General features: G+C 43.8%; 1 protein-coding gene across 7 annotated transcripts in view; it reads right to left on the bottom strand.

Moving 5' to 3' along the window:
• Positions 1-26,119, bottom strand: part of LOC120314466 (homeobox protein Hox-C9) — a 138,080-nt gene that overhangs the window by 106,806 nt on the left and 5,155 nt on the right. For 2 of the 7 annotated variants that reach the window (XM_039357584.1, XM_039357582.1), the window contains exons 2-4: positions 22,286-22,387; positions 20,804-22,038; positions 16,286-17,222 (exon numbers count right to left, since the gene is read on the bottom strand). In XM_039357584.1, coding sequence (XP_039213518.1) covers positions 16,945-17,222; positions 20,804-21,677 — 1,152 coding nt within the window. In that variant the 5' untranslated portion in view covers positions 21,678-22,038; positions 22,286-22,387 and the 3' untranslated portion in view covers positions 16,286-16,944. Of the gene's footprint in view, positions 1-413; positions 841-2,991; positions 4,556-16,285; positions 17,223-20,803; positions 22,039-22,285; positions 22,388-26,119 lie in introns of those variants that run through there. The other 5 variants (XM_039357581.1, XM_039357585.1, XM_039357586.1 and 2 more) reach the window with 4 other exon arrangements.

The following is a 26,119-nucleotide window of genomic DNA, read 5'->3' as shown; positions in this document are numbered from 1 at the left end:
TAGCAAAACATAACAGTGTTACAGAACGGTTCTGTGACAATCAGAGAAGACACAAATAAGTACACCAGCTTGACACGAGGACAGAAACATTGTTTTGAGCAATCACTCCCCCCTACCATTTTTTCCTTTCTCCTTCTTTCCACCCCACCCACCCACTTTTATTCTTTCCATTGTACAAAATATGCAACCACAACATCATAAAATAATAATTAAAAAAAAAACCCCAAACCACTGGATAAATTTAACTTATAAAATAAAATACTAAACCCAAAAATTCAAGTACTTTGTTGTTTTTTTCTGAAAAGAAAAAAAAGTTTATTTTTAGTTGCAATTGTTAGGGATTTGTGTGTGTGTGTGTGTGTGTGTGTGTTTGCATTTTGTAAAGAAAAGCACTTCTTCTGTTTCCCTTTCTGCCTCTGTCTCTCTCTCATTTTTTTTTTTTTTTTTTTGTTCCAGAAAGGTTTGCCGTGTTTAACTAATTCTAAACACTCATCAGCACATTAAGGGGAAAAAGTCAGGAACAATTTTCTTTCTTAGGAAAAACCAGAGCGCGCCTTGATTTCTCCGCAACTGGAAGGACATATAGCCAGTTTCATTGCTGCTCTTTATTATCGGTTTTCTCTTTATTCATTTTCTTCATTTTCATCCTCCTGTTCTGAAACCAGATTTTGACTTGGCGCTCAGTGAGGTTAAGAACCCTGGCCACTTCATAACGGCGGTCCCGAGTTAGGTACATATTGAATAAAAACTCTTTTTCTAGTTCCAGCGTTTGATACTTTGTATAAGGACATCTTTTCTTTCGTGTAGAACGTGCATGAATCCAATTTGCAACAGGATTATCTGCAAGATAAAGATTGGGACGTTTAATTTATAATTAATTGTTTATTTACCTGCTCATCTCTATTTAGCCATTCGGCCTTTACCCAGATCTGCGTTTATTGATGGCAGCACCTTCAAATAAAGACTCCCTAAATTTGTATTCCCACCCTTATAATTTTAGTACTTATCTAAAGTCTCCTGTCCAAAGTCTCTTTAGACAAGCGAGCATTCTTTGCTCAAGCCTGAAATGACCTTCAGGATTTTTAAGGGCACATCTATTCTTTTATAGGAACTGAGCGTGCACTGTGCTCATCAATGTGCAAGCAGGGAGCCACTAAACAGGAGTGAGTTTAACTAGTTCTGTCCTGCACCCTGTTTCTGCCCATCATTTTGATTTCATTTAGTGATCATTCTCTCCCACCAACTGCAATTCTAAAATAAAACTAGGGCAAAGAGGTTGTAATAACAACAACAATAATAATATGCCTCTGGACTCTATTGAGGATAACCCAAGAACGCAATCATGAAAAGTCAAAATTCCCACCACTTCATAGGCCTATAAACTCTGTTTACAACCCTGGCTCTCTCCAGCTCTCTCCCTGTAACTTCCCACTGATGGAGCTGCCAGCAATTTTAAAAGGAATGAGAATATATATATATATTCAGACAGTGCCCCTGAATTAAGCCTTGTGGTTATAAAAAAACAAAACAAACCTCTTCCCTTTTCTGATCACTGAACCATCATCTCCACCAGACCTTCTTTAACAACTTTCTCATAAGGAATTAGCTTATCCTTCAGACTAATTATTTCTTGGGTGAAATGAATATGCTGCTGATAATAGTCTCCTTTAGTCCCAGATCTCTGTCTCTTTCCCTCTCTCCCTTTTTTTCCTCTCTCCCCATGAATTTTTATAAGTATATCTGCCTATGTGGCACAAATACAATTAAAATTATCAGGATGAACCAGTATTTGACCAGCACATCAGGCCTGAAAGGATTTCTACACACCTGGCATGGGAATCTATCTATAGAGCAGAAGGGGAGGGGAAGAGACCAGCTCTGTTTATCTCTAGATGGGCACAGAAATGCACACACATCTCTTTGCTGGGGCATGTGAATCAATAAACAAGTGGGCATTATTTCTTGGCACTAGGATAGTCTAAATCCCACCTATTTTGCTTTCTCTATCTCGCCTCCCATCGACTGCACACAAGAAAAAAAAAATTCTCCCATGTTTAAATGGCAGATGTCCACTAGGAAATGAACATTTCACTGTGCAGAAGAATGATTACTTAAAAAAAAAGAAAGAAAAAGAAAGCAAAAGCACAAATCCCTTAGAGACCCTGTCAGCTGTTTTAACAGTGTTCAAGGTTATTTCTTTTTTTTTTAAAGTCCCTTTACTAGTAAGTTACATTGTGGAATTCTTTTTCTTTATAAAAAAAATGGAAAGGGGGAGATGGTGTGTAATATTAACTGTTCTTTCAAACGTTTGGACATCTCTCCCCATCTGCTAAACTCTAAAAGTATAGGAACCTGTACTTTTCCTAATCCAATTATCCCCTTCCTTTTATTTGCTGTCTCCCTCCCATTGCCATCCCTAACTTTTCGATCCCCTTTCTAGCTGGAGGCAAAAATCTGGGGAACTGTTGTCTGGAGTAGGGTGTTGTTGTTTCTTTCCCCCCTCTAAAGCTTTCTCGCCAATCCCCCCTGCTTTTCAGTATACATCAACACCCCAATATTTTTTCTCCTCCCACATACCCCTCATGGCTTTTGCCAGACTTCTTCCTCCAAAAGTCAGAAGGACTAAATGCAAGGAAGAGGAGGGGGGGGGGGAAAGCAGGTTGTGGCTAGTTTAGCAACAAACAAAGTAGCCAAGATGCCAAGGGAAAGCAAGAGAGGACGAAGGAACCCTCGAGACCCCGTAACAATAATAATTAATAATAATAATAATAATCATCATCATCATAAAAAATCCCTTTTCTTCGCCCCCTGCCGCCCTCCTTTCCCAAATCAAATAAACCAGCTTTCCCCAGGTTTGTCAGCCCTTGTAGCTGGAGATCCAAGGGAAGGACGCCAAGAATTCTAAACAGCAAGGTAATTTCTTTTTATTGAGCTGCGTGCCAGGAGGCTGTAATGCCTTCCCGGTTGTAAACAAGAATGACTTCGACTTACTAGGGTCCAATTCGGTCTTTTCTTCTTTGTGTTTGTTGGAAGCGATGGCCTCATTTTCCGGAGAGGGTATAGTCTGCGGGGTTCTGTCCCTGAGATCTCCCGGGGATCCGTACATATAATCCGGGTAACTACGTCCATCCACCGGTCCGCAGTCCCTGCGGCCGTGGAAGGCGTCGGGTTTAAGCCCGTAGTGCCGGCTGCTGGCTGGAAAACCTGGGAACGAAACCGCGCCGGAGATAGGCTCCAGCCAAGAGCGCATATACCGAGTGTCAGTTCCAATGTGTGGCTGGTGGGTGTACGGGTGGTAAACCACGGACGACTGGGAGTGCACGGGAGCCCACGAAGTGGTAAAAACGGCCGGTTTGGGGGCAAAGCTGCAGGACGGAAAATCTGCACACTCCGGTACCAATCCTGACGGTCGGGCTGTAGCAGGATGAGAGCCCGTAGCTGGGAACCGGGACGCCAGCAAGTCGTCGCTCTCGTGGCTAATCAAAGAATCTACATAATAGTTGCTTATGGGACCCGAAGCCGACATTGTTCCCCCCTCTTTTACATTCATAAGATTATTGTATGAACTGTATGTGTACTTTTTATCTTCTCATAGAACAATCAGGGCAGGTAATTATTTTTTCAGCCTTTCCGAGCGTGCCATTGGCTCCGAGGTCCCACGTGATTATATTTACCCAAAATACAGCGTAGATCAATCCGCAGGTCTTTTTCTCTCTCTCTCTCTCTCTCTCTCTCTCTTCCCCCTCTCCTTCTTTCTATTTTTTTTTTTTAAATAATGCCTATGCGACTTGGGTTTTCATCAAACTCTTTGAGATAATGCCGTTATTAGCAGCAGCGGTCGGATCTTACGTGTCGTAAGCTGAAAGGCGATTCGCTCCTTGGGGCTGGCTGGCAGGCTGGCTGGCTCGGCGACCTGGCTTTTCCATAGCCCTGCTGCTAATGAGGGTGTAAGGTATCTGGTGTAGCAAGGTAACACAGGAACTATTTCTCGACGCAATTTGTCTCTGTCTACTCATTCTGCTTCTACAGCTTGTATTCGATAATGGATACATTACATGGAAGATCTTTAAAAGGGGAGGTGGCCGACGGAAGGGCCTCACGGAGTGATCCTGCTTGGCTCTCAGCCTCTCCGGCACCAGCTCCTGAATTTTAATTACATTCATGTATGTATATGTATTATGTATGTGTGTACCCACAGATACACACATACATATATACACATTCATTTATTTTATTTTTTTGCCAGATAAAACCATCCGTTTCTACATACATGTGTATGTATGGAGGGAGGGACTGGGTGAACACACGCACGCACGCACGCACACACACATACATACAAACACACAAAAACACATGCAGGCACAGACCCACACTTTCTGGGAGGAAGAAGAGGATGACTTTGTAAACCCAGAGACTGGAAAATAGCAAGAATTCCCCCCAAAAAGTGGCATTCATCTTCCCGAGAGGCTACATTATTCGGCAAGTAGTCCTAGATGTTTTTATGTCCTTCAATAAAATTTTTACGAGGATCATTTGATTGTTCATGAATGTGTCGTTCACTAAATAAAACTGTACGAGTAAATTTCAGCGATGAGGCATAACTGGGAGTGAGGGAATTTGTTTTTGCAATTGAAGACAGAAAGCTAGAGTGTTTTTTTTTTTTAAATTCTGTTTTCCTAGTTTAATCCCTGTTGGTAAGTGTGTGTGTGTGTGTGTGTGTGTGTGTGTGTGTGTGTGTGTGTGTGTGTGTGTGTGTGTGTGCTCGCGCGCATTAAAAATACCTGAAACTTTCTGTCGACTAATCGATTTGCAGAACTTCACTGAAAACACGTATCTCTCTGTGGGTGGGGGTGGGTGGGTGAACGCAGGCGCGTGCGTGTGTTAAAAAAAAAATAACCTTGGCTTGGTAGAGTAAGGTGATCGGTATAGTTTATTACCCTTAGTGGTCTGGAAGGGTGGCTTTGGTCCCTGGCTCTGGAAAAGAAATCTGCAAAAGGATGTGTCTCTTCCTCCCCCCCCCCACCTCCCACCCATCCCCGTTCAAGAATATGAACACAACAAGAGAGGCAGCGGCAGCTACTACAAGCGTGTTGTTCCTTTTTGTGGTTTTTGTCAGAGAAGAACCAAGATTTCCAATACAATAACAGCAGAGGCGGCTTGGAAGTGAGGTACAGTTTTAACCCAGTGGAGGGAAGGGGGTTGCAAGGCTTAAGAAAAGTGGACGCTATGGGGCTGGAGGGGGGGGGAGAGAAAAAGGACATTCAGAGGGCAGAAAAGGAGAAGGGGGGACGTGTGCCCCAAGGAGATGGAATAACCACTAGGGACACACTCAGGGCTGAGGGCTCAGGTCTCCTCTTGGTACAGGAGCAGGCGGTGGATTTATTTTTAGGCAGCTTGCTGAAGAAGGTGCATTTGGGCAGGCAAAGTAGCAGGCAAAGCCATTTCCCGGAAGACCTCTCAGTTAGTGCTTATTCACTGGTTATTGTCCTCCTCCCCCTCTTTCTTCTCCCTTGAAAAAGACTCTGGAGAAAGTTGTTTGATTGAACTGATTAAAGGTTCCTGAATGGATATTAACTCAGGAGCCCTCAATCGGGGTTCCCCAGCCTGCCCTGGTGGGAGTAGTAAAACCGTATTTCATTCCATATGGAGCAGACTTGAAATAGAAATACTGTAAGGTTTGGATGTGTGTCATCTGCCTGTGTGCGGGACTGTCTCTGCACCCAAGATCTGAAAACAGCTTTGCTGCAAATTCTGTACTAACCACCTTCTGTCCACAGTTCTCCTCCTGTTTTCAACCTTGCACTTTCTGGATGAGAAATTGTCCTGTAGGAACCTAATGTGTCCTTTGGCCTGCCTTGAGTTCACTTTGTCTGTCAATCACAATTCTCTAATGACTTCATCTTTCCCCTCTGAATCTTGGGGGGGGGGTGAGTTAGTACCTAGGATGCTTTGATGATCTTGCCTCTAGGCTTTATATGGGTAGAAATGTGTGTGTGTATGTGTGTGTGTGTGTGAAGGGATGCAAGGAGGAATATGAAATCCTTGCTTAGTTGCACTAAAGAAATATACTTTTCTTTTTGCAAAGAATCAGTCTTCCAACTGATTGACAGATTGAATGGGTGAGGAAGTTGCTTTCTTTTGCTTTTTTAGTAGATACATTATATACTAACATGCACACAGCCCAGGTTCAAATCTCAGAAAGGTATGTCTGGCTGAAGAGAGTTAAGAAGCTTGAAATAGCTATTCCAGTTCTCCCTTTATTCTTTGTTAGCAATCTAAAAAAATGTATGTATGTATATATATATATGTATGTATGTATGTATGTATGTATGTATGTATATATATATCCCCAATACAGAGAATAAACAGAAAATATAACATTAAGCATAAAATGAGGATTTAAGACATGAATCCAAGTCAAGAATAACAGATTATGAATAGAAAAGGAGGTAAACACCAAAGGCAGCCTTAACAGAAGCCAGCAAGGGCACTTAAATATCCTTGAAAGAAGCATTTTGGAATGAATACGCAGACAGCCGCTGATAAGTGAAAGTTGCCACTTTTATTTACAAGCCACCCTCTTATCCGGGGAAAACAACAAAAACAACAGCAATTCCCATCAGGGCTGCAGGTTGTCCTGGGGCAATGATCCTGGAAGGCTGATGGTGCAAAGAACTCAGTCAGAGTTATAAGTGCCCCCCCCCCACCAAGTCCTGCTATGTCAGGGAAAATAAGATAATAAAATTGACAGAAGGAATGTTGTCTACAGATAAAATCAAATCAAAGACATGCCTTTGCATCCAGAATATCTATCTATCTATCTATCTATCTATCTATCTATCTATCTATCTATCTATCTATCTATCTATCTATCTATCTATCTATCTCTACCTACCTACCTACCTACCTACCTACCTATCTATCATCTATCGAACTATCTCTATCTAGCTGTCTAGCTATCTAGCTATCATTTATATCATCCCTCTCAAAACTCCTCTTTCCTAACTAGGAAAGATGCCCCCAAATTGAAATGGGCACCATTCTGGGAAGGGGGAAATTTTCAGTTAACCTTGTCAGAGTGTGTGTGTGTGGGGGGGGGGGGTGGCATATTTTTTAATGCTCTTCTTTGGGGACAAGAATTTCGAGCTGCAGAAGTTGAACATGCTGGCTACATTTCTGTGCAGTCTGCCCAGACTCTGCATCAAGTTCTCTAAGTAGCAAGGGAAAAATCTCGCCAGCTAACAAGGCAAAATCCTGCCCTTTGGTAAAAAGGTACAGTAGAAATTCCTTAAAAGAACGTGGTGACTCCAGGTTATCTCCAGGTTATTTTCTATATGACTATATATATATATATATATATATATATATATATATATATATATATATATATATATATATATATATATATATATACAGTATATAGTATATATACAGTATATATATAATTGTCTTTAAAGCGAGAGAAAAAGGAAGAAAGGAAAGGAAGAGTCATTTTTTAAAAAGCTGCATTAAAAAAAAAAAAGATTGTCATCTGTGACGAGCCTGGGGGAAAAAAATGTAGCGTGAACCCCTCTGGAGATTTTTTTAATCGATCTTCCATTTAAATATGACACTGAAGAATTATTATTTTCTAAGCGATTTCTGCCAGTTTTGTTTAGGTAGAGAAAACTGACATTTGGCGAGCAGCCTGCTACCTATATCCCCCTAACGCACACTTGCACATCAACGCACACCCACACGCACGGTTGCACATTTCTTCTTGGGTCCCTCCTTTAGCCCACACCCAGACACACGCAGTCCCCTATCGATCTGATTCTGGATATAAACTGCGGGCATTCCGAAGTCCGGGCTTCCCGTTTCTTTCCTTGGGCTCCTTTCCCCTAATTGCAGAAGTGGACTCTGGAGTCTAAAGGCCCGGTAGCCCTTCTCAGCCGCTGCTGCTGCTGCCGCAGCCGCCGCTGCCAACACCTCAGGTCCTGCTCTTCTCCTCCAGGAAAAGCGCTGAAGGTCGAGCAAAGGGTCTTCTTCCGTTTGTCCCTAACAGCTCCCACCCTGGTCTAGTCGCCCACTCCAGGCCTAGGGGAGGGGGGGGGATCCGTGGGAGCAATCCCAACACCCACAACCCACAGGGCTCCCAGGATTTCCTGAGCCGCCGCTGGATTCAGCCTAGGAGAACCGAGGAGGAGGAGGAGGAGGAGGCGAACCGGAGGAGCGCCAGAGAGAAACCGTCAGCTATCACGAGGGCGAACCCCGGTTGGGTTGAGCCAGCTCTGGAGCTGAAGACACCCATTTCCCTCCCTCCCCCCCCCTCCCCAAGGAATCAAGAGACCCATTCGTCCCCCCCCCTCCCCGCTCCGACTCGCCACCCTTGGGGCGCATTCCTTCGGTCCCGGTTGCCCAGTTGTCTCAATAAACACCGTCAAGTTCGGATTTTAAAAAACCCACTTCTCCCTCCCCTCCCACTTTCCCCTCTCCCGCTTTCGCCTCCCCTGCAAGGCCCCGCGGGTTGTAAACCGGTTTTGTAAACCGAAAGCATCGCGGGGTTGACAGCCCCCTCTTCATAAGAGAAAGCCAGTCGGTCCCAAAGCGCCCCCCCCCCGCCGCTTAATAATTTCCCCGCGTGGGGAGCCTTTCTCCCCTAGCCCTCCCCTCCAGCCGAAGCACCCGAGTTGAAGGAAGAAAAGAGAGGGGGTGTGTGTGTCGAAATCAAACGGGCTAACGTCCACGAAGAGGCGGCCAGGAGGAGGCTTGGCCTGGCTTGTGGCGGGCTATCCTTTCTGGTCCTTCTTTCGATGGGGAGCGAATTCCTAGGCTTCCCCCCCCCCCTCCTTCCACTTGCATTTATGGATAAAACATGGCCGAGAGAGAGAGAGAGAGAGAGAGAGAGAGAACTGGGTTACCCGATTCTTCCCTGTTATCCAAATGGATGCTTGAGGCGCAGGAGCCATGGAACTCCACCGCTGCTATAAGAGGAACAATGGGAGCAGCGACAGGAAGAGTAGCACTGGGCGAGGGTGGTGGTGGTGATGGTGAGAAGGGCAACGGTGTCATTTCAGCCGGGCAAAGATCTCTTTTGCTTTCTTAAAACGCTTTCTTAGCTTTCTTAAAAACTGCTTGGGCTCAGAGATAGTTCTGTACGAACAATTTGTTTACAGGAATATGTGTATGTCTATTGAACTTTACTTCCCTCTGGGCGTGTTCTTTCTGTTTAACCCAAGGAGAAAAGGTAGGAGGGTGGGAAGAAAGCAGAAGGCTTAAAATGTACCTTTAATTTAAATTTAGTCTCGGGGAATCTGTACCTGTTTCATCCCCTCCTCTTCCCCTGCCCCTAAGAACTCTCTTTATGTTGCTGTTAAGAATTTTGTGAGATGTTATGACTTTAGGTGCCAGACTTTTTTTTTTAGTGCTTTGGTGGTGGGGATGGAAGACAATAAATTCCGAAGCGCAATTAAACCTCAGGACTAATTCATTTCACTGTGTTGTGGGTGTTTTCTTGAACATTTCAGGTTAGAAGAGGAGGAGGAGGAGGAGGAGGAGGAGGAGGAGGAGGAGGAGGAAAAGAAAAAGAAGAAGAAAAAGGAGCAGGAACGCAGCGGGGGAAATTCACAAATGCAAGATGAAGTTGGCAGTCCTCAAAGGGCAACAGTGTTTAAATGAGACATAAAACGGTTGGTCCTCTGCGCCATATCTCAACTCTCATTTTTTTAGGGTAACACAAATACTCACAACCGATACATTTCGAAACAGAATGCATTGGAGACAGGAAGGAGCAGGAACAATAGTAAAAATAAATAAAAGTGCACACCAGACCTCACCAAATGGAATGTCTGGGGGGAAAACAAAAATCAGGGGAGACTATCTCCACCTATTTCTCTGTATTTTTTTAAAAAAAACCCTCCCCGCTCCAGCATTCTCTCTTTCTTTCTTTTCTTTTTATCAAGGCTGGTGAGAATGATGCCTCTGGCCCACAAGGAAGCTGGTTTCCTTGTTGTCTGCTTAAGCCTACTGCTGTCAAGGGGCTTCGCAGCCAGCTAGGTGTTAGTTCACATAAACAGGGTGGGGGGAAGACAGCATTTATAAACAAGGGCAAGTTTCAGCCAAAGGCAGACGGGGCATGCTAGCCCCATTCTTCAACCCCCCCCCCCAGTCCCATGGCTAGGCCTTGTCCTCAATTAATGGTACTTGCTGCCTGCCCTGGGCTTAGCAGCCTCTCTTACAGCTGAGTCAGGAGAACTTTCCCTTGACAAATAACACAGGCATAGCCGGCTGCCTGCCAGCCACCCAGCCACCGCCTAAGCTCCCTTTTTCCTGAAACAGTTCAGAATGTTCCTTTGAACTTTCCAGGAACTGCAGTAGGGCCCTCAAAGGTGAAGGCAAATGGAAAACAGCAAAAAGGCTAGAAAGGTGTGTGCATGATATAGCTATAGATATGTAGATATGCCTCTTTTTCATTAACTGCTAAGCTGCCGAAATTAATTTTTATTTATATGCATGCACGTATAGGCGTATAATGTATGCATGCACACATAGCAGTGAAAGAAGCAGAAACCTTCACCAACAGTACATACTTGCAAATGTATGCCTTGTAGAGACCAAAAGGCCCTCTGCCTTGCGCCAAATGAAAAATAGCTTATTTCTGATTATTGCCTTCCCCAGTTATACAGTCTTTTTACAAATTATTCTTCCTCACGCTCTCTCGCTGTAAATACTTCTACGTATATGTCTAAATACATGATACATGTCTATTTTATACACAGAATATAATACACGAGATACTCATATGATTCAGGGAAAGACTGTGTATTAATACAACACAACACAGGCTGAACAACAGTTATACTGTATTACATAAACATAAAAAGGCAAAAAAACGCAGACAACTTTATTTGGGAGCATTCACTGGGCAATGACTGTATTTAGATACCTATACACATTTATTGTACCAACTTATATAGATTATATTAACTCACAGAAATGCTTACTCATTATATTGTACACAGTATATTGTACATACAATAGTGTGTGTGCCTGAATGGCTGCTTAGACATGCGCACCCCTGTTTCCCTACCAGCATCTTCCATAAATGCTCAGAAAAACAGACCTAGATAAAACTGAAAGAAAGATTGCAGATAGGTTTGCACATCAAATTCTAGACATCAAAAGAGAAACTTTTTGAAGTCACACCTGCTGTGAAATGCAGAATTACAGTAACACAGACACACACTGGGAAAAATAGAGCAACACTGGAAATGCAGAAATGATATTGCTAATATTTTATAGGCATAACAACAGCAACCCCCTCCCCAGAACAAAACATATCTAGCAAGCAAGGAAAAACAGTATTTTGCTGAGAGAGAGAGAGAAATGCACAAAACAGCAAGAAATCTTTCTAATTGCATCTTTTCTGACATTAGAGATTAAAAAGCAGCGTGCAATAATGTTTAGATCTCTAAATTCTTCACTCACATCCAGGTCTAATAAAATCATTTAAAGGGGGAAGACACAGTAGGGGAGGATTTCACTTTTATTACATTTCTTGACTTGGGTAGATTAAATATATATGACTTTAGATCCCCCTCTGTATGTGAGAAGAAATGTGGGAAACACATATATGTATGCATATATGTATATACATAGATATACGCATACATAGAAACATATATATGTATACACACATACACCTATACATATAGATATATACATACACATAAACACACACACACACACACACACAAATATAAACCGTCACACTACACAGGACTGAAGGACACTTAGTACTATTACCCGTACTTCTTTACATTGCTATAGGAGATAGATTAACAGGAAGACGGAAAAACTTTTCTATCTATAGCAGGTAATGAAATCATTTAATTATCTCAAGATCATTGCGAATAATTAAAGCCTTTGACCAGAGACATTTATCTGTAGACCAGTGACTTCACAGTAAGCAAGCACAATGGGCGCACTTTTTTGCTTTTCCACTTTGAGGTCCGCTTATTAAAATGTTTAAAAATCGAAGGGCGTGCATCGGGTGTGTTATTTAACATTAGGGGCAAGAGATTTTGAAGAAAGGAGCTCCCAGTACATTCGCCGGTACCCCAAATTGGAGCTTTAATGTTCAAACCAGAAATAAGATAGGAGAAAACGGGTGGCCCCTCCAGCCTGGACCATTCAGCTAACAATTTACAGCAACACCCCCCCCCCCCGCTTTGTGGTACCTTGTCAAGACCAGGTTGACCCACTCCTTAGAGAAAGGGAATCCATGCACCCCAACCCCAGCCCACCCTTCAGTCTCAGGTACTCAGTTCTCCCCAAATCGACGGCTAAAAGTTGCTAAAGAGCTTGTGGGCTCAGAGAGAGAGAGAGAGAGAGAGAGAGAAGGAAAAAAAATAAACAGTGAAAACAGTGGCGAGAATCACAGCAATAGCAAAATAACCTTTCTCCAGTGAAAGAGCAGAGGTACATACGCCCGGGGGAGGTGGGGTGGGGTGCGCAGACTTTATCTCTAATAAAAATTTGTGTTTGGAAAGGAACCTTCCTAGAGCTTGGCTAGGAACAGAGTTCACAGCACACACCTTTGTACTTAAGCTGCGGAAATGTATTTCTCGTCTATTAGAAGTGCGCGCAGCCTCTCACCCTAGGCTCCTGCCCTTGTGCCTTGCTCTTTCTCACCCTCCTTTCCTGCCCTTTATTCATGGATTCAGAGTTGCAGGACTGCGGGCGAATTCTTCCTCCAATGCCACTGTGCCTCTTTTGTACTTTTCTTCTTTTTTGGGGGGGACACGGGTGACGGTGGTGGAATCGTCTTCATTATTTTTTTCTGAATATAAACCTGAGCTCCACGTGGGAGAATTAAGCTAATTTAGCAGCGATTTTTTTCTCCCTTCGGTGGCTTCGACCCTCGTACCTCGGATTTATTTATTTTTCCCCCTTGAAAATATCTGCTCCCACCTCACCCCACCCCAACCACCCCCCCCCGCGCGCGCGCACGCACACACACACACAAACACACACGGCGTTTAAATCTCGACCCTCTTTCTCCGATCCACCAAAAGCAACCACCACCACCTTCACAACAACTTGTTCATCACAACACTGTGCAGAAGGATTTTGCTAGTCTCCTTAGCTTTCGTAGCCCTGGAGTTCAGGGGGAATGGAGGCAGGGGTGGAGGGGGCTGGACAGTAGCAGATTGTAACCCAAGCTGCCTTTCGAAAAATCTTTCGGCAAATCTTGAGCTCATGGGGGCTTGGGTTGTTTTTTTTTTTTTTGCTCCCCCTTCATTTTTAAGAGGCACCCTTTTTTAAAAAAACCTGGACACACTGTCGGGGAGAGTCTAAGGAACGCAAAGTACCATTTTCCGCTTTGTTCTTCTAGCCGCTTCCAAGCTAAGGAACATAATAGACTATAATTTATTTAAGTGAATTCTCAGAGTCCACTGGGCCGGTTATACCAGCAATAGATTGCCACTGGGAGCGAAGAGGCTGTAATTTCAGTCTTCCCCCGGCCATTTACCGAGCACCTGCGTTCATACAAACGGAGGTCTTTTAACACACCGCAGCCCCCGTTCGCTCCTCACCACACTCGGCTCCTTCCAGAAATCAAGAGGCAAAAGCACCCACCAGGTTGACCGCCGGAAGGAAAGCGAAGTGGTACTGAATCCGAAAACCTCTAGGCTACACAGTCAGACAACTATTCCGGTTTTAAACTTAGAAGCGTTAATCACCCGAGAAATTTTCAGAGAGGGACCCCCTCCATGTTTGTCCGTCTGGAGAGCCCCGTCGGCCAGAAACAACGGCGACCAGCAAGATTCATCTTAAGTCCTGTACGCAGCAGCGCTCATTAAGTGCTTGGGGGAATTGTTGGGAAGGTATATGAAGCCGCGTGGTGAGTTGGAGAGGGTTATAACGTTTGGCGAACCTGCGACCCAGCCTCCAGAAATGCCCTCCTGCCTCCCTCCCTCCCTCCCTCTCTCTCTCTCCCTCTCTCCCTCTCCCTCTCTCTCTCTCTTCCTCTTGCTAATTCCCCCCCGGAGGGGGGAAACAGGGAGGGAGAGAAGTCTGTCTACCGACCATTTGCTCGCTTTGCCTGCTCCCTGTCTTAAAGACTCTCAAAGGCTCTTTCGTCTGGCTGCGTGTGAGTAGCAGAGGAAAAAGAAAGGGGGTCAAAATAAAAAGCGGGGGTGGGGTGGGGGGAAGGAAGGTTGCCCTTGATGAAGACTAACTGACGTAATTAAGGCAGTTTCTTGTTGCCGAGTTAAAAGCCAACCCCAACAACATGAAACTACCTAAACCACGGAACAGCTGCAGAAAAGGGCGAAAGATCCACAGTCATTTCTGCCAGAAAGAAGGAAAGACAAAAAAGGGATAGAGGGACAGAGAGAGGGGGGAAAGAAAGAAAGAAAGAAAGAAAGAAAGAAAGAAAGAAAGAAAGAAAGAAAGAAAGACAACATTTCCAGTCCTTTCCTATGTAGGCTATGCTTCAGAATATGTTCCTGCTTCCTTTCTCACCCCACATTGGAAGCTGAGCAAAGGAATGACCAAGCCCCTTAACAAAACATACTTCAAATTAAGGCAACATCTTTAATCTCTTCATTAAGATTCCCCCTCTCCTCCCCCTCCTCTTCCCCCACCCCTCCCCTTTCTCCGTCTTTAATAGAATCTGCATTCAGCTCTCTCTCTCTAGTTCTCTCTGGGTCTGCGGTTGACACTTTTAGCTGAGCTGCTGGTATGTCCACTATCCTTCATTGGCAAACTGGCTCCGGTCTGACATTATTCATTTTGCATTGCATACTGCTATGACAGTTTCTGTTAAATAAGGAGGGGGGGGAAGGAGGTGGGGAAGAAAAGAAATATCCACAAAGGGAAGTCTCTGCGTGGGCGTGCGCGCCTGTGATCCCACAACATTTTGAAATGCCACCAAACGCCCTTGCCTTCCCTTTCTTTAGAGTCCGTGTCAGGGAATACCCAACTACAACCCCAACTACAACGTGTGCTGGGGATTGCCAAAGTCCTCTGCCGAGCCACAAAAACCAAAAACCAAAAACCTCAGACTCTCTGGTGTCCCTTCTCAAGAAAGCTGAACTTCATTAGAAGTAAGTTTAAAAAGGGGGAAAAGAAGGAGAAGGAGGAGGAGGAGAAGAAAAAGGAAGGAGGAAGAGGAAGAGGAAGGGGTGTGGTGGGGGTGTTGGTGGCCAAGGGGATCAACATGGAAATCTATGCACCACCATTCTTCAGCCATGCATATTCTGGTCGAAAATGAGCTGTCACACAGGCACAGGAAAGCCCCCCCCCCCAAAGTCCTAAGACACCAAACCAGACGCCCCATCTGGATCAAACCTAGGTAGCCTCAAAGTGGAGTTCACATCCACGCTGCCTTTACCTTGAGTAGACGCAGGAAGGGGGGGGGGAGGAAGACCAACCCAGACACACACACGCGCGCAGCACACACAGAGGGAGAATTCCACTTGCACCTCAGCCATGTATCTCAGCCAAGAAACCGTCTGTCTTACCTTTGCTCGCCTTCCACCGTGACATTCCCCAGTTCCCTGTGCTAGGCTGAGAGCAAGGGTGGTTTTTAAAAAGTGTATTCCTTCTTTCTTTCTTTTCTTTTTTTAGTCATATAAAACGGTTCTTCCAGAGGAGGAGAGAAAGGAGCATGTCTTTCCTTTAAAAAAAAAAAGAAAAAAAAAGCAAGAGAGAGAGAGAGAGAGAGAGAGAAAAGGTGGAAAGAAAGACGGACGGAAAAAGACCCCTAGCTATGAGGAGTGTGCATCCCAAGAAAGCTGCTCGGCTTCTGACTTGCTTCCCTCCTCCACAGTCACCTTTAAATGCATCTTTTACTGCTGCGGCACATTATATTTGCAGATCATAAAATCCACCTCCAGCGCTTACCAAGACTGTCCTGACATTACTGTTTTATGACCTTGACTTATTGTGGTCACCTGGATAATATTTAAATCAACGTTATGGTCTCTCACTTATATTAAGCCCGCTAGGATACTCTCCTGAAAGCCTTAAAAGGATGAGTACTGGGGGGGGGGGAAATACCCTAGACGGAGAGGGAAGCGGGGGGGGGGAGGGAGACGTGCTTTTTTTGGCAGGGGGGGGGAGAGAATCACTTTGAAAAATACCCAGTTGTCCAGGGTTCTAAGAAATTTATTTGGCTCCATATAGAAAGATACATGCACAGATTCCACATACAGGATATATTTAAATAACAATCACAAAAAAAGCACAGGCATCCCCCCCCCTCCCCATGATAAGATAGCAGTGCTGCTTTATTTTCTTTTTCTTTTTTAAATATAATGGGTGACAGCACCACCTTACTGAAAGGAGACTGCATAACTACACAGAGTAAGCATTTCTTTCTGCTATTTCCACATACTCACATACTCTGAAATTCATTGGCATCAGTATATCTTTTATTTGTGGTACAATAGGCAGGCTACACTAAGGTAAGAAAAGCAAACTTTCAAACATAGCTAGTATCCTAAACATAAAAAAGGGCATAGATGTAGATCCTTCAGTCTTCCACCCCAAAACACACCCTTCCCTTTGCTTTGTGCTGTTTCTGAATAATTTAAAAAAAACATCTTAGAAGCTGTTTGAAAAGCTAGTAAGCAACCACCTGGTTCTTTATTTTACATGTAGAAACACTGATGCAATATATATATATATATATATACATATATATATGTATGTATTCGCATGCTCATACTGATGAATGCATCTCCGCTCTATAATCTGTAAATATCCAAATTATAGAATTTAACACATAGCCTGAGGTCGCCTTCTTTTCCCCTCCCCGCCTGCCCTCCTATACTCCTTGTAGTTTATACCCAGGGGGGGGCGGAAAAATAATAATGATAATAATTAAAAAAAATACTGCACAAGATTTGCAATGATTCTCCCCATATAGCCCGTCCTTTCCTCCTCTGAACACTTTCAAGTGAAATTAAAATTGGAAGTCAGTTCGCGAATTCGGTTCTCTCTGTTCATTTTCTTGAGTTTCATCCTGCGGTTCTGAAACCAGATTTTGACTTGTCTGTCTGTTAGATTAATACTCTTGCTAATCTCCAGGCGGCGCTCGCGGGTCAAGTACATATTGAATAAGAATTCCTTCTCCAGTTCCAACGTCTGATGTTTAGTGTAAGGGCACCTTTTCTTTCTTCCGCTCTTTGCTGTCAGCCAATTTCCTGTCGTGTTTTCTGCCTTTATATCCTCTGTTAAAAATAATATTATTAAATAAGTATCTATTGGAATAGCAAAGAGAGCTTCCTAGAGTCAAGACTACTTTTTTTTTCCCCCCCTGCAGCTTCTTTTGCTAATAGGAAATCTCTCTGTCCACTGCTAAAAAATTATGGGCGTTTTACTTGCAACTCCTTTTTATTTTTACTTAACATTTACCGATTTATTAAAAAACAACAACAACCCAATTAAGCATTCTGATAAATAGCAGGAGTTAAGGGCTCGCAAAAAGCTGGGACCGAAGTCTTATTTTAACAATATTTACCTGGGTATAAGATACATAATGCCAACTCTTACTAGATTTTTTTTTAAAACATACACACACACACACACACACACACACACACACACACACACACACACTTCTCCTATGACACATACGGAAAAGCCTAAATAGGACTTTCTTGGGAAGACAGGCCGAATTTTTAAAGATTTTTTTTTTTAAGCGTCAGATCTATCCATAGGCTCCTAGAGTTACAAAATTCCATCCAAGTTTCTAAATAATTTTTTTTAAAAGAACTTAATTCTAGAGGTTTAATGGTTGTCCTAAATTAGCTGCTGCTTGCAGGCGCGCGCAAAGCTCTCGGCTCAGGCACTGCTCTGAAATTAGCACTTCATATTCAAAACTAGTCCACAGCAAAACAAGATGGGGTGGGAGATTCAGAGGGTGAGCGGAGAGAAATATTTTGCCTGTCTATGGTGGTTCTCTCTCTCTTCCCCTCCCTCCGTTCCCAATAGTCCAGACTCCATTTTCCTTTGATGTGAAAGCTCTGGCTAGTTTGAATATGAATGAAGATAAACTTTCGATATTACTTTTAAAAACAAACCGACCAAGGACCACCTTCCTATCTGTCTGTGACACGGGCATCACAGGCACACCCACGTATACAACACCCCGACTTCCCCCCCCCTAAATATCCCTTTTTCACACAGGCGGGCATAACCCCAACTATTCACTTCAGCCTGCAAATTCACAAACACTTCCCCAGATTTGAATTTGGACCTTCTGTGGCTGGTGGCAGAGGTAGTCAGCTCTCCCCCTTCAAAGGTGAGGGCAAGCCTGCAAGCCTTGCCTTGTCTACCGGAGTCTTCCTGTCCCAGGATCCGAATTCTTGCCCCAAATTTAGGAATCTCAGCAAGGTGCTCCCAAACCGAATTCGGCTGCGTGGAAATGCCTTTCACGTGCTTAGTTAGCCCTCTGCCATTGAACCTTGTTAGTTCCTCCTAAGGGTTTGCCTTTCCCACAAACCTTAAACTCCCTCTCCACACCTTGCATGGGGGCGTGCTGGATGTACAGTAACAGAAACAGAGAGGAAGACTCCATATAAAACAAAGAGAAGGATGGAAAGATAATAATAATTATAATCCTCATCAGCCCCATCAAAATTCATCCCCCTGCTGGCATAATACATACAGTGTTAGACTTCCAAAAATAGCTCTCTCCTTCCGCAACGAAGAAAATTAAATAAAACTTTGGAAAAACCTAGGCGGGACATTTCAAATTCTTCAATAGAACTGACTGTTGAGATTAAAAGAGATCATGAAGTTGTTGGGTATTTTTTTTCCCCTGGTCCTCTCTTTTTCCACCTCTCTCTGAGATCCCCAAAAAGCCAATCGTATTTTATTATTTTTGTTCATTTTACCTCTGTGGATTGAGGCCGCTTGAGAAAGCGGTTAAGCAAGAAAGCGTTTTGGGCAAATAGTTTTTAGAGATTTTCACATAACCTTGACATTGCATATTTTCTTATTGGTAGATAAAATAATCCATTCTTGGTTGCACGGAAGAGGATTGGAAAATCCGTTTCAGGCCATTTTAAAAATCGTATTTTAGCTCTATATAAATGCATATATAAAGATGTGGGTGGAGACACTGGTAGATGTAGATACACACATATGGAGTGTATATATGTGTACACATGCATACCCATGCACGCATTTACATACACACACACACACACATATATATACATTAGATGAGAAACAGAGAGGATGAAATGCTTGTATTTTTTGGTGCAATTCAAGCAACTCACGTGTGAAAAAGGTACTGGTGAAAGCATGCATACTAGCACAAAATACGTATGCTAAGAAAATGTACACGTACTTCTACAATCCAAATCCTCTCTATTTGCTTTCTAAGTTTTTCCCCCCCTTCAATTCCAAACCGGGCTTTGTGAGGCCGTGGGAGTCTTACACACCAAAGTACTTTTGAAACACCTTTCTTTTTATCTGTATCTGTTCCCAACAGTTTTGGGGGAGGTGGAGGAACTCTTTGCGTAAAGTTAATACTATTCTGAAGAAAACAAACTCTCCTCGTTCATTTTCTTCCCTTCCTTCACTGGGAGTACGGGTGACATATAAATTTAATAAATAATAATACCTATTTAAGCCCTCTCCCACCCTTCTGTTCACTGGCCCCCTTTTTAGGCGCCATCTGCAAGATAAATTTAAGTATCTTCTGTGAAAGCCCCTTCTTGATCCCTCCAGGAGCTGATCTTGCCCAGAATATTTTAACTTCAAGCAGGGGTTCCTACACCCTCGCCAATGGAGGAGGAGGAAGAGGAGGAGGAGGAGGAGGAGGAGGGTGGGGGAGAGGACTTTGTTTCTGCGCAAACAAGACCCTTGAAGTGACTCAGGGGACATGCAGCTTTGAGAATGGAGCTCAACAACCAAGTCCAGTTTGAAGTGTTTGGCAACCCGTTCCCAGCACACCTCACATCCCCTCCCCTCCGGCCACCTTCACCCCCAGCAGCCCGCAGCCGGGCCCTCGCCAGTCAAATAATTCTCAAGACAATCAACCACGGTCACGCCACCACAACACGACACATCCCCAAGAATTTCAACGCCTGCTTTCAGGGCTGGGGGGGGGGGGAAGGAGAGGAGGGAAGGGGGCGAGCTCTTCCAAACAGCCCGTTTGAGAAGTTGCAACCGCTCCTCGAACCACTCCCTCGCCCCTCCGAAGGGGCTCGTGCAGCGCCGGGAACCCCTTGGGATCCCCCTGACTGAGACAAAAAAACAAAACAAAACAAAACAAAAAAACAGCTCCGTCAACGTAACCAGACCACGTCGCCTGCCCCTTCCCCGTCAGCCCCAGCCGCTGCCCCCACGGAAACCACAGCCACGCCAGGCAGGGGCGTCCACTTCTGGCCAGGATGACTGAGCCACACTGCGGCGCCTTCTTTCAAGCGGACGTTAAGGGGCTCGCTGTTGCTGGTGTCGTTGTTAGTCGGGCTGTCATCGTGCCCCTTTCGTTCGGGCTTGCTCTTTGGGGGGGCCGGGCTGAGCGCTTCCGAGAGAGAGAGAGAGGGGCGCAGAACGCCGCCCCGGGTCCAAAAGAGAAAAGTTGGTGGAGTTTGACCGCAGCCCCAGAGAGGCCGGGGCTCCGCGTCTCAGACCGTAAGCCCGAATAACAGTAACAACAATAACAACAACAACCACGGCCACCGCAATAACAAGAGCGACCACCTCCAAAGAGCACCAAGCAGAACCTCCATCCCTAGGGCTCCTCTCCCGGGAAGCCAGCAGAAGGATCCCCCCCCCCACCCACCCCTTACCTTACCTTTTGCCTCGTGGTCGGAATTGTCACTGCTGCTCTCGGCGCACTTCTGCCCGCTTTGCTCGCTTTCCGACGGGCTGAGTTTGGCCACGGCCAGACCCTTCTCGGTCTTGACGTCGCCAGCCGGGCTGTTCCTCAGGTTGGGCTCCGGCTTGGCGCTTTCGGGGAAGCCCCCTGTTGCTCCGGGCTGGGCGAGGGAGGCGGGTGGCGGAGGTGGAGGTGGGGGTGGCCGCTCGGGCGGCGGCTGGGGCTGCTGTGCGGCGGAGGCGGCGGAGGGCGGCGGCGGCGGCGGCGGACCCGGGGTCTGCTCCCGACGCTCGCCCGGTTGGCCGAGACCCGCCCTGGGTTCGAAACCGGCCTCGAAGGCGCCGGGGCTGCCGCCGCTGGGCGCCTTCTCCAGGGAGGAGTAGCCTGGGCTGGCGCGGTAGTAGCTAGGCAGGGGCACCTCTTGGTCAGCTAGGCAAGCTTCAGGCATCTGCCCGGGGTAGAGGGTGACCTCGGAGGCGCTTTTCGCCCTTTTCTCGGCGTTGTACATGCAACAAGCATTTTCTTCCTTGACACTGGCCGGGAAGGAGCAGGAGGGCAGCTGCCTTGCAACAGGTTGCTCGATTCGGTAGGCGTTTTTGGGGTCACACCAGGCGTCTAGCTGAGAAAGGTAAGGCGGGTAGGTGTTGAGGGACAGCCCGCCGGCGTGGTTCACCTCGTCTCTTTTGGAAAGAGCCGGGATGATCCCACAGTTCCTCATCATCCCACAGCTGAAGTCGCTCGCCGACTGCATATACATTTCTTGATTAGAGGAGTAATTCTCTCCCCGGCAGGTACCAGCCAACGAGTCCATCAAAAACGAGTTGGGAGTCACATTGTTGGGACATGACATTTTCAGAGAAGGATTTTAAAGAGGAATACTACAGCCAGGGGCTGACATCTTTTTTTTAGAGGGGAAAAAAAAATATCAGCACCATAATTATCCACGCATCGGTCCCAACCACGTGATCACTAGGCCAATGAGGATTGAAAATGGCCTTGATGATTCAGACGCCAGTGACGTCACCGGGGTCAAGTTGTTGCGAGAGAAGAAAACCTGCGTGGAGCAACAGCGACATCTATCCGCTTCTGGAAGGTAGGGAACCCAGGACCTTCACATTGAACAAAGGAGGGCGACACGCTTTCCCTCGGGTTTGTTTACCAATGAACGAACGCGTGTCTGCAGCGGACTGGGGAACATAAAGGAAGTGAACCTGTAAATAGAAACAAAGTCAAATTCAAATTAAAAGGTCAGCAAAGTCTATCTATCTATCTATCTATCTATCTATCTATCTATCTATCTATCTATCTATCTATCTATCTATCTATCTATCTTTTAAATAAAAAAAATTGGAAGAAAAACAAATGAGCCAATAATCGAACACTAAATGAACTTTTGGATTCTTTGAGTTCTTCACCCCAATTAAACTCGAAATGCACAGAAAATGTTTCTTCAGCTACCTTGTGGTTTCTTTAATACTTTGCAGATTCAATGTTCACCATGGGACGCTCAGTTTACTTCCCAAAAGTCTTTAGAAAATCATTGTCGTCAATTATCATCACCTGGAGTCAAAGAAATATGAAGCCTTCAGATTAAATCACTGAGATATTTCCATTTGAAAATCAGCATAGTCACTGACATTTGTGCTGTTTTAGGGTTTATTTTTTAAAAAAGTATTTTTCTTGCCTTTACTGTACGAAAGTGTCTTTCCTTCTATTATTTTTTGGGGGGAGGAAACTTCCTCCTCAAATTTTGGAAAAAAAAAAACCCTGTGCCATTATTTTAAAGTAAACATCAACCCTGCTTAGACTTCTCCAGAAATCTAAACATAAGCACAAGTTTGTAAATAAACTAAGGTAGATTAACAAAACTAAAACAGCATTCTTTCTTATAGGAGTGTGTGGATTTGGTATCTACTTCTTTCAGGAGATTATCACAATCAAGCAAAGTATCAAATTGTGGGATGTCTGAGGAATCTTTTATTTAGCAGAAAGAGTGCTTAAATGCAATTTTATGCACAATTTTATTTGATCTTATATTTATTGATTGCACATTAAGATTTTTGGGTTTTTTTTTTAAAAAAATGATTGTTTCCTTTAGTTAATTTTCCTATTCTAGATTCATTTACTTTCTATGCTTTCTTTCTCTTTGCCGTCTCTCTTTCTCTCTGTGAACTTAACGATCGCAAAATAATAATTGGCATCTCATAGATTAAGTTATGTTGAACGAGATGTTTTTCTTGTGACTGTGCTCTTTATTGGACATTTTCTAAACTGGGTTGGAATTAAGTCGAATTGTTCTTTAGTGTATATTAAATTGACTAATGTGTTACAATCCCAAACTGACAATCCTGTGGATGATTATCAGTTTGGAATGTTTCTCTACATTTTGTGTGGGAGTGGGCGTGGATGAGTATAGTAAGGAAATATCTGCCATCTAACTGAAATTTTGACAAAGAGACAAATAATGATTATATACTTATCATGGTGACTACAAGAATAGATTCAGTCAATGGAAGGAAACTCAAGATCATTGCAAAGGATCTGAAACCTTTAGAGGGTTCAGAGTCATTTTCAAGGGATGGAATGAATGCCTTTTCAAAAACAGATAATGGGCAAGAAATTTTTACTCAAAAAGACTGAGAGATGTGGAAATGTGGAACTTAACCAGTTTGGGTTAAATACATATCTTTTAAATATGCTGATTGCTTCCTAGAACAGCCAAGCTTTAAACACAAGTTTTCTATGACCTGGTTTTACAATTCAATTTGGCTGTTGCTTTGAAAGGACTTGGGGGGGGGGGAGGACACCTTCAACCTCCCTCCCTCCAATCTTCAAGGGTGAGAAGTTTTAATATCTTAGGCCAAGGAAGTCTTAAACCACATAATTCTATTTGTCTCAAGTCCTCCTTCACACACACAAACGCCCTCCTCCCCCGCCACACAATTCAAAATACAACATGCTAAGAGCTTTCCTGCACTTTAAACATTGTTTGCTTTCTTTGGAAAGCTATTTGTGACTTTATAGCCTCTATTTGCCTTATCTGCATAGGTCTTTTTGAAAGAGTTTGATAGAAATCGTTCTTTTTTATGATCTCCAACGAAAATTCCACATAATATTTATAAGCAAAGAATAAAATGTTAGCATGGGAGCCAATGTTTCCTCCTTTATAGGTGAAGAAATTAAAGGCCAATACTGTTTGGGACCATTTAGCTTTCTCCTTTTCTCTCCCAGTTCTCTTTCTCTCTCAAACCCCCCCCCCTTATTTTTGCAGCTTATATTGCTAACACAATCATTTTGGGCTACAAAGCTCAAGATCCCTTCCTGTAGGCATTTTTGGTGAGAAAAACTGCCTAGATGAAAATGAAGTGACAATATATTTCAAAGTCTTCCATATCTATATTTTCCACTCTGCATTCTTGTCTGTATTGAATTCCATCCTTTCTCCCCCATGGGAAATAGGAAAAGGAAAGCCCAAACTGCACTGAGGTAAAGCCTGTGAAATGACATTATTATTTTTTTCCAGATCTTTTTCAGAGATTCATATATACCACTGAGGCCTGATTGAATATGATTGGACATAGGATAGAAGGGTTTTGAATGTGTAAAGTCAGTAGAAATTACATATTGATTGCCTGTTTGTCATTATGATTGCTTTGGTTTTTGGTTTTTTTTTTTTTTTTAAAGAAGCACATTTGTTTCTCCGACTCTATCTGTACGAACACATGGAAAAGTTTTCAGTGTAAATTGGGTCAATAATTGAAGCTTTCCACAAACAGTTTATTATAATGGATAATGGAATGGTGAAATTTAAAAGATCAAAACAGACTTCTTAGCTTCAGTTCAGAATATGCTTGTGTATGTGCTATAAACCTATACACTAAGTGGAGGTCTTGCTGTAAACCAGAGCAAGAGAGTGGATGTAGAAGTCCAAATAACACTTAAAGTAAAAAAATAATTAGTATGATAAACACGGGTCATTAATGGAAAAAGAAATAAAATTCATCCGCTTAAGTAGAACCCCCATTGGGAAAATGCTTTAATTGCGGAAGATAAATACCAACAAATGCTATTAAAACTTAAATGGAGGGGAAATCTCTAAATGCAGAAAAAAAGATTTTAACATCTCAATCTGGGTTTTTACATTACTTTAGGAACAAAACATGCAGTGCGTATTAGGTATATTAAAAAAATAGTAATAAAATAAAACCACCAAAGAAAGATTGAGGTTGTTAGGTTGACCGAGGGTCATGGGGATTACACATAAGTAGAATTGACGCTGGTTTGTGAGTGCTTTTGGATTCATTAATGCATTTATCTTGGGCCTGGTAGTTATTTGGAATTATTTGACTGAAGTAAAAGTCAGGAAGTGATTAATTTTTTAAAAAAGTCAAAGAAACAGGATAAAGTGCGCCCTGCCACTTTTCTGCCTTCCTGAGTACATGGAGCAATCTGCAGACGGCTTGCTATTGTCTGCAGTGCCTGATGGCCTTTTCTTTGAATGCCAAAGCCAGACAGTTCAGCTGACCCCCCCCCCCAAAACGAGGTCTTGAAACCAGTTCCCCTTTGCTTCCCTTGGAACAGCCTTCAGCCCCAAGACACGGGGCACGCGGCTGCAAGGAAGGAGTGGGCTGCAAACACACACACACACACACACACACACACATACAGGGAGAGAGAGAGAGAGATGCAGGAACACTGGCACAGCGCTGTCTTGAGCTGCACATGTGCCTTAAAAAAATCATATACAAGTGTGCCCGCAGGCATGTGTTTTGCGACTCACACAAAAGCACTGCCTCAAACTTTTCATATTTTACTTGTCCTTTTTTCCCCCTTTCCCTAATTATCTCATCACGAGTTACACGCCACAAAATGCCTCTTATGCCCACCATATGTTTAACCAACTCTCTCTCTCTTCCCCGCCCCAACCTCCTTTAGCCATTTTTACGATAAGCATTCATTTTCACTTCTTGGGGGGGGGGGGAAATTGGGTAGGAACATTTTAATGATTACCTTAAATTTGTATTTCTGCCTGCTATTATACCCCATGTTGTGAAAGAAATAAATGTTCTGATTTATGACGAAGTACATGAGAGTACAATAACAAGAATGCAAAAATAAAACCCAACCCTTTAGATGTTGGCTTAGAAAGTGTAAACTATCACCACAAGAAATCTATCAAACTTTACAGTCCCTCTTATACTGTTTCCCTTTTTTTTTTGGCATAAGCCGAAGAATTATGGAATCATATTACATGCCTTGAGGTGGTATTGAAAAACTGCTTTAGTTATTCCT

This window comes from Crotalus tigris, unplaced genomic scaffold, assembly GCF_016545835.1.
Source record: "Crotalus tigris isolate CLP2741 ecotype Arizona unplaced genomic scaffold, ASM1654583v1 scf7180000018931.1341448, whole genome shotgun sequence".
Taxonomy (NCBI): domain Eukaryota; kingdom Metazoa; phylum Chordata; class Lepidosauria; order Squamata; family Viperidae; genus Crotalus; species Crotalus tigris.
This window is presented reverse-complemented; position numbering and strand designations above follow the sequence as displayed.